At 36.0% G+C, this 9,702-nt stretch overlaps 1 protein-coding gene across 1 annotated transcript; it reads left to right on the top strand.

Moving 5' to 3' along the window:
* Window positions 1-1,428: 1,428 nt before the first annotated feature.
* LOC140166599 (UDP-glucuronosyltransferase 2B10-like) lies at window positions 1,429-8,504 on the top strand. The gene is made up of 4 exons (XM_072190101.1): window positions 1,429-2,379; window positions 3,008-3,224; window positions 5,023-5,242; window positions 6,514-8,504. The coding sequence occupies exons 1-4, from the start codon at window positions 1,501-1,503 to the stop codon at window positions 6,797-6,799; spliced, it is 1,602 nt and encodes a 533-aa protein (XP_072046202.1). The 5' UTR covers window positions 1,429-1,500; the 3' UTR covers window positions 6,800-8,504.
* Window positions 8,505-9,702: the final 1,198 nt, after the last annotated feature.

Below are 9,702 nucleotides of genomic sequence, written 5' to 3'. Positions count from 1 at the left end.
AGTTGTTTGATGGGATCATTTATTAGTTTTTCAAACAAAATATCATGTACAACCAAATTTTAGGCTTAAACAGCTAAAAGCCATATCATGCTAAGATACAGATGCTTCTGAGTCATTCTCAACTTTAATTTCCACTGTTTTACAAAATTATTAACTTTTACAGCATTTTTAAAGCTTTTTAGAATATAAAATGTATCTATTATAAATGACAAAATTGGTGGCGCTATTTAGTTACTGGAAATTACGCCTTCAAGCTTTTAATACAAATAGGTCCTTTTATTGTTGGATAAAATATGTTTATAAAATTTCCTTTTTACTTGTTTCACCTATTCCAGCTATTTTAATGGCGGTATTAATCAAATAAAGAAATATGATTTAAGATAAATAGCGCCATCTATAGTTTGCATTTAGTTAATAATGAAGCCATGCAATTCTATATACATCAAACAACCGTGACTTTGGACTATTGTCCACTTTGCCCTATCCACTTTGCCCCGTCCACGTGAGATTTCTCCCGACAAGGATCACTGTCATGTACGCTAATGTATGCTAGCCCTGTTATCATGCAAAGAGTAGGCTTAAGCCCATTAATATGACTAGACTATCGAAGTAATTCAACAAAAGCACCGTGCTTCGGCAGATAATATATTTTGTATATAAGTTATTTGTTTAAACATATGAAAAATACTAAAGTAGACATTTCCTGTAAAAAACACAAATACCTAACTCACGCGAACGCCCCTTATCACAAACAATGCTGGATCCATGCCGTGTTCTAAAACATGAGCTTGGAGATTGAAGACAACATCATGCATAACTTTAAGGGGATGTTTCGTGTTGCCCCGTGTTCCACATTGTCCCCGAGTTCACCTGTTTACATTTTCAGATAATAGCCTAAATATTGAGCAAAAATGATTGGAACGGTTTGAAACAAAATTCTTGCATTGTGTGAGTAGGCCTACACTCTACGAAATAAAGGTTCTTTATTGTCCTCTCATGAGAACCCTCCCTCTTGAACCTCTTAAAAGGTTCTTTAATTTTGGAGAACTCTTAAAGGTTCTCTAAAGAACCGAAAACGGTTCTGTATCAGATTTTGGCGGCCATTTTGGTTCTTTTTAGAACCACTATGGGATCTACTGAGAGGAAAACTTTAGAACATTTTTTAGAATCTTTATTTCTTTAGTGTACATAATAACATCGACTTCATAACACAGGAGCAGAGTATGATATTATGAGGGTATCGCCTCAAATAGTGTAGCCATTTGGCGTTTCAAACGTGTTGGTAGCTCAATGCATTCTGGGATTGAATTGAAACGACCGGACCGCTGACTTTGCGCGGTTACGGTCAAGGTTATTTCACTCACGAACAGTGCAAAACTTTCTTTTAAGTACTGAGTGATTGTTAGTATACCCGGGTTAGTATATAGTAGTATATGATTGTTTGTATATAGTTGTCTGAATAAGCAAGGAATCAAAGTTCAAGTCAATTGAATACAGCGAATGGTCGCAATCACAGCAAGCATGATACTAAAAAGGCTACACATATTGGCGCAATTACTACTTTACTGTACAACATCGGTAGTTTCTTATAAAATATTAGTAGCTGGCGATGCAGGTGGTGGAAGTCACTACTATATTCTAGAGAGGATAGCAAAGGCACTAGCTCAACGAGACCATGATGTAACTGTGTATGTAAGCGATATGTACACAAAGCATAGACAAGAACCGTCTTTGAAATTTGTGACATATGAGTCTTTGGTTACAATGGACGAATGGGAAGGTTTGCTGTCGAACATAACTTCAAGTTACCTTTCGGGAGAGGACTTTTTGTCACAAATTCAAAGTCAACTGAAAGCCATACCTTTCGTTTTTAAACTGATGAGAGACCAGTGTCATTCTGCACTTGTAGATAAACAACTTTTGAATCAACTGAGAGAAGAACATTTTGATATCATTGTTGGCGATTTTTATTTCATCTGCACAAGTCTACTAGGACAAGCTCTAGATAAACCTTATGTTCTTATAGACAGCCCTCTGCCTACAGCACGGCATTATTCGGTAAATAACAACCCTATCAACCCTTCATACATTCCTGCTACGCAAACTGGATTTGATCATCAAATGAAATTTGTGACTCGGTTAATGAATTCTTTTCAAGTATGCCTGGAATATCTTATTGGTTTTAAGTTGTTTGCCGACTACGACCATCTGAAACAAATTCACAACATCAAGCCAGAGGTGTCGACTTTTACCACTTTAGGTCAAGCAGAGATATTCTTTATGAATAATGATTTTACGTTAGATTTTCCCAAACCATTAATGCCAAACACGATACCAGTCGGTGGGATCTTAACTCGTCCAGGAAAACCTCTGCATCCGGTAAGTGTATTCATACCTGTACAGTCTGTACGTATATACAGTAAGCAAAGGAATTAATGTATCAGTTTAATATGTTTACCCTCTGTATACCCTCAACAAAGACAGATATGTCATAATTGGAACCAGTAGCCAATAGCTGCATTTTGTAGCTCGAATTTAAGACTTCATTCTTTAAAATCGTTCAAGAAATAAAGACACGACGACCCTAAAACCCAAGGAAGATGCAAATTGAAATGGTGCAGTTTGCTCCATTGCATGCCCTATTGATTTGTACTCAAAGCATTCCCGCACAAAAGAACTAGCGCCGTGCTTTCATTGATTAGAAAACAAAAGTGCAACTTTGATTTTGTTTCTTCCTTAGGTTTTATCCCAAAGGGAACAATGTGCTCAACATTGCTTTACAACCGCTATAAAAGATTTTAAAAAATAGAACAACATTCTTTCATTTACCGTATTTCTAATTGTTTATGAACTAATTTGAAATTCAAGAGATCAAAATTGTTAAACTTGTCTGGAATTCATGTAGTGTCATTTTCAACACACATGCATTGGAATGGAAAACGCAAGGAAGAAACAGCCTCTAATATTGTAACTATGTTATAATGTAAAATATATGCTCTTTTCCAAGGAACTTGAAGCTTTCGTACAGGGATCTGAAGATGGAACTATCATATTTTCGTTGGGTGGCTATGTGTCCATCGTGAAACAAGATATGGCGGATATGTTTGCTGGGGCATTTGCAAGACTTAAACAGCGTGTGATATGGAAACAAAGAGGAAAAACGCCAAGAGTCACACCTCCCAATGTCAAAATGATGGAGATGATACCACAAAATGATTTACTAGGTAACAATAGTATACATTAGGAATTCGAACTACAGCCTGTCTCCCAAAAAAAAGTGTGCAAGTGAAAAACGCACTCTTTGGCAATTAGAAAATATCGTTGTGTCATGATGAGCTATGATGCTTACATCAACGTCAAGGGCGTAATCTTAGCTCTCAAATGTCGTTTGTTCTGTTCAATTTGCTTGTTTTAATCTCGAGATATGTTTAGTAAACAACGAAATGGTGAAATCACAATTGTGCCACTTTTACGAGTGGAGAGGGCTTTACATGTAAATCATAGATGACAGCATCAAGTTTATCAAGAGTTCCTTCGTGAAATCAAAAGAATGCATCAATTACACGACAATACAAAATAATATTGTTTTTACTGTTTTATCATGATACAGGTAGTATGATTCTCTTTTCCACTTAAAACAGATTAACAGATAAATAAATATTTAACATTCTACTGTAAAATTAAATACAATGTGTATGTTAATGATTTTATCATGGTAAATACTGTTCTCTTTGTCACTCAAACATGTTAAAAGACAAACATATATTGCACACTTATAGGTTAATGAACGCGTATTACTTGTTGGGAGAGAAATTAGACAAAATAATGCACGCTGATGTTGATGCGTCTGATGCACGAACCCCGAAGGGGGGGGAGTACATACATTAGACTCATCAACCTCAGCTGTCATTGATTTAATACATGTACAGACCTCTTCCCTAGTAAATGTGGCACAATTGTGATTTTACCCTGTCATTGTTAACTAAACATATCTCGAGATTAAAACAAGCAAATTGAACAGAACAAACGGGTTTGAGAGCTAAGGCTGCGCCCTTGACGTTGATGTAAGTATCATGTCACAACGGTATTTTCTAATTGCCACAGAGGGCGCTTTTTACTTGCACATTTGTTATGCTAAATCCTATTTTCTGTGCTATTTCCTATACAGGTGAAAGCACATGAAAACAGTGTATCGCACGAGTATAACGTGCGATGTAAATATCGCATTAGTTGAGTCAAGAAATGTAATGAAAATGTACTTTAATTGGCTATAAATAATCATGTTAGAGTTGTTTCTTCTTTGTTTTCATAATGTAATCTATGTTATCATAGTTGATTATCATGTAGGAATAAAATACCATGGATTGAACTATACCAAAATATAGCAGCTTTTAATCCATTCTTCAAAATTAAAGACTACTATTGATATAAAATTGGATCGATTGAGCCCATATTTATTGGAGCTAGGAGCTCCACGAGCTGTAGTACACAATGAGCTGTTAGTTTCTTGTGCAGTGAAATTTCAAGGTAGCTTAAGGGTATACGAGGTATTGTTGGTCGAAGCAGCCAAAAACAAAAAAAATCGATTTTCATTATCTGAATCAATATATTATTGAAAAATAACACTTTGGTGTTTTGCAAAAGTTCATTCTACAAATCATACACTTTGAAAACTTGCTTAATTTATTATTGTTAATGAGTTATGTACGTTTTACAAAAGTGTTGTTGTTTCAGCCCTCTTTACAACATAACTCAAGAACCACAGGACCTACAAAAGTGTATCTGTGATATTTGATTTCTTCTACACGCTCGCTATGAATTGACCAGTGCAATATTTGCTCAAGCTCACTACCATTCGTAAGATGCTGTGAACTACTTTTTTTCTGCTGCTTCGACCAACAACACATCGTATACCCTTAGTTAATCCCCCGAGAGTCTAGTAACGCCTTACTGATTGAGCTAACTGGACTACATAAGAACTTTATGCAATTTCATTGGTTTATTTTATCTATTTTGATTAAGGGCATCCAAATACCAGACTTTTAGTATATCATTGTGGCGTAAATGGTGCATATGAGGCCATCTATCATGGGATACCAGTAATATGTCTTCCTGTCTTCTATGATCAACCTGATATAGCTCAACGTATTGCTAGTAAAGGAGCTGGGCTGAGACTGGATATCAATACAGTGACTAGTGAGATATTGGTTGAAGCCATACAGCGAGTACTTGATGACGACAGGTAGGTGGTATAGGGGCATACTGCGCATATACAGTATCCGAACACTTAAAAAACCAATACCTTATAGACACTCAACCTAATTACCAAATAAAGTAATCAACAGATGGATAACTTTGTTCTGCGTATTTTGATACCCCATACCTCGATGTGACGTTATATCCTTAAGTAATACCGGTACATAATTGAATGGAAAAGAGACCATTAAAAGTGACACATTTGGGCTATTTTCTCCTTTAAGGTGATTCCTAGCCTTTCGGCTATTCTAACGGGCTCATTATAGCGTGACAGATCAACACGCACTCACCGGGCTCATAATATGTGGGTATCGAGAGAAAAGTCTATGTAAATTATGTCCCTTTTGAAATAATCATTTGTTTTATTTAAATTAGTATAACTTGGGCAATATAAAATTGCATCGTGCCGAATGAGGAATCAAAATACACAGAACAAAAGTCTACATTATTTTATTGGTAAATTAGGTTTAGTGTCCTTTAAACCACATAATGAAAAACCAGATGTAAAAAGTTGTGCTCTAAACTATCCCATTTAGTCCTACTTTGTAGCCTATTTTACGGCAAATTGGGTGGCCTTGGTTGAAATCAGGCCCTAATTGTAAGACTATTCGTGTGCTTAAGGTGAAATTTACACCTACTCATGTTACTTTTTGGCATTTTCCAGGAAATCAAAAAATAACAATCTGTGGCTTTAAGATATTGCTTTTGTTTTAAGTGTTCGGATACTTCTTGTTTAATAGTGAGATTTGTCGTATTATCTCAACATCAATATTTAAGACAGCTGAGTTGCAGCAAGACGTATCTCGTTCAGATTGTTAATAGTGTGTGAGCCCGTGGGGTTGTACGGTACCACTGGGGGGGGGGGGCAAAGCTGCACTTTTACCATAAGTAGTTGACATCATGGGCTACACAAAAATGCCTGATAGCAATTGAACCGGAGTAGCTTTTGGCTTGAAAAGGTCATCAAACTTTACAAGTAGGGACAAATTGTGTTAAACCTATTCCAACGTATTTCTCTAGTCACAAGGATTCAGAAAATGTATAGTTTGACCTATCTAAGACGTATCATTCTTGAGTTGTAGCCGGTACGTCCTAGATAGGATGTCTTTATATAAAAAATATTAGACGGTGATAAAAAAACTTCAAAAAGTCGATAAAGTAGTCCTCTATAGTATTTAAAACAAACAAAGAGTTATTATTGTTACTATGACGTTTTGATATATTTGTACTCTCTTTGTCATTTCCCTATTCAAATAGCTTTCGATCCAACATGCGCACTTTATCAGCCATATTCAAAGATAAACCAAACCATCCTGCTGACGAAGTCGCTCTCTGGACTGAATACGTCGTACGACATGGTGGGGCAGGACATCTTAGATCGGCTGCTTATGACCTGAACCTCTTGCAATATCTACTTCTCGATGTCATTCTGTTTTTGACTATCTGCATAATTACTGTCATTGTAATCATGGCGACATGCTGCAGGTGTTTTGTTGTCATCGTAAAAAGGAAGTTTTGTTCTAAGAAAGTGAAAGCAGAATAATCATGAAAACTGAATATCTTGCCTGTTGACCTATAATACTTGTACTATTATAGCAGTTATAACGTTATATAGTTGGGATTCCATGGGAATCACTTTGTTGATACCCGTCTAACAAAGCTTGACAAATAATATTTTTTAGTTTTTAGGATTTTGCATCATAATAAGTCGTACGACATGGTGTGAATGCAACATTTCTGGCATATTTAAAGCAGGGATAACAGCAAATTAAAAGTTACCTTAAAATATCATTGTGTAATCTCTGCACCTCGTCCAATATTATTTTTAGAACTCGAGACCAATAAAATTAATACTGGGTGTATTTATCCAAATTTATCATTATTATTTTTGGATCCAATATTTTAACACACTTGGATATATCAAACAATATTAATGGAAATATATAGGAGACCCGTATGATCATATTCTGTACCCCACCTGCTACAAAAAAAAAGATAGTGCTACGCAAATGCATACGCGCATAAGCCTCAGCACACTAATTGTCATCAATAACATGTCATGTACTTTACAATCTCGAACCTCGAATCTCGAATTCGCCCTGAAGATAATTATTTTCACGATATCGACCTGTCATTCACTTTACTAAAGTGCTAATATTAAGCACTGTATATACAGTCTTTATTATGCTAATATATATTGAGCACTTTAGTGCAGTGACAGCGCCCTCCTTCTACTGTATTTAGTGATTCGTTAGAGACAGTCAATCACCCATGCGACATCAACAAACGCGGAGAATTCCATAGTAAATTTATGATTATGACATTAATTCATAATGGCACTGTTGTCCTACACACACAGCCATTAAGTCTTTAAATATTCAGCTGTTGATTAAATTAATTAAGAAACCAATATCCACAGTGTTCAGGAGATACCTAACAACACCACTACCCCCTAGCATGCTAGCAGTGATCTAGAGGTTAACACCTCATGGTATTAAACATGGTTGACATTGGTGTTGAACTTTTTCAAAACTTTTTCAAAAAGTGATGGCTTGAATGGATAAAGGCGTAAAAGTCATGATGTGGCCACATGAGATTGATTGCAGTTTGGAGGCTGGATGCTGACATCCCACCTCTTATTCAACTAATCTCATGGCCATTTCTTTGACTTGTACAGCTTTATCCAAAAGAGCCGTCACTTTATCCTTGCAACTGTTTCAGTCTACCAATTACAAGTAAATTAAAATTCTTCTTGCCAACGAAAGAACTCTCGTCTACGCCCTATCACGTTAAACTGGTACACCGACATTAGATTCTTCATTAGGAGCAGTACAACTACTTCCATGTGTACATCCTTTGCACGGAATACAACTTGTTACTAAATTCACAGCTGATATCCTGAAGGTTTGATACCTCGCAACATACACACATATATTCCACCAATGATTACATAGTAACAACATCGTAAAAACAACCCGTAAGTAATAATGGTCTCTATCACCTGTGTGTAACTCGTGAAATGTTAGTGTTACCAGTGGAAGCCATGCTAGCACATAAGTAAATGTTACTATCATAAACATCTTTAACACTTTAGTATCCCTTCGTAGCGAATTACGTCTTTGGTGCGAATCCCTCATATATCCTTGGACCGATGCATTACGTTGCCTCACAATGACCACTATTCTCGTTTGCATGAATATAGTTAATAAAAATGGAAGTGCAATGAATAAAACAAAGCATATTGAGAAGATTATTATCACTGAATCATCATTTATCGCGTCCATTGTATTGCATGTAATCCATTCGGCATTAAATTGACGAGGTTGTTTGTCTATAAGTAAATAATTCCATAATAATAATGTTAGACCTGCCATTGCCCATACTAACGTTGTAGCTATCTTAGCACGTGTGTAAGTTAATAGAGCCGTCGCCTTTAAAGGCCACTCGATGGAAATATACCGATCCGCGTTGACAGATATTAATGAAAATATCGAAGCAATTTTTGTCACCACAGTCGCACATCGAATCATCTTGCATATTGTGTGATTATACGTGCTATATGTATATTCTATTTCATGATCAAACAGTTGAAGAACCAGTGTCGGCAAAGCTACCCCCAAACCATGAAGTAAATCAGCAAATGTCAACGAAATTATAAATAATTTGGTCACTTTACGAATATTTTTGGTGTTATGCAAAACAATTAGACAAAATAGGTTACCTATGATTATAAGTAGAGTAAATACACCGTACAGTGAGTTACGTAGAATAGCAAATCTGCGCGGAATGCCCGTTGTTTCTGTAGATGACATATTCATTACATTGTTTCCATTTGATAATGGTAACACAATTTTAAAATGATTGGTAAAATTGTACGCCTCCATCCTGCTTTATATAATCTAGTTTTCCATATCCTTTGATACGTTCATCGTTCAACAATATGTACTCTTCAAAATGTTATGTTCTTGCTTATCAAATACCATGCACACTGGAATTGGATGCAAGTAGAGTACGTTACAGGTTACGATGTTAGAATTCTATTTCTTTCCTCCAATACGTACAGAGACCCTTGACGAGATACCCATGGAGCTCTTTATCTTCATCTTCTATTGCATAGCAATACAAAATGCAAATCGCATTAGATTAATTTGTCAAAATGTCAGCTCTGTGGCTGCACCACTTGTGCTGAAACATGAAGGATTTAAATACCAAATTCCTTCAGGGGACTCTTGTCAATATTATTGTTTTTAATTAAATAAAGAAACACTAAATGGTGTGCGCAAATTTGCCCCAGGGCGTGGGCGGCCTCTGAGAACGTGTCATCCGTGAAATAATACAAGGCGTAAAAATCGACCGGATTTAGAACATGTAGAAAGTTAAACAAAAGCCGTAAGAGAATTTAATTAATGCCCAATAATGTTGACAATATACTAATTTAGTGAGAAG

Source organism: Amphiura filiformis, chromosome 12 (assembly GCF_039555335.1).
Source record: "Amphiura filiformis chromosome 12, Afil_fr2py, whole genome shotgun sequence".
NCBI lineage: Eukaryota > Metazoa > Echinodermata > Ophiuroidea > Amphilepidida > Amphiuridae > Amphiura > Amphiura filiformis.
The sequence above is the reverse complement of the archived record's forward strand: the minus strand, read 5'-3'. Positions and strand labels throughout refer to the sequence as shown.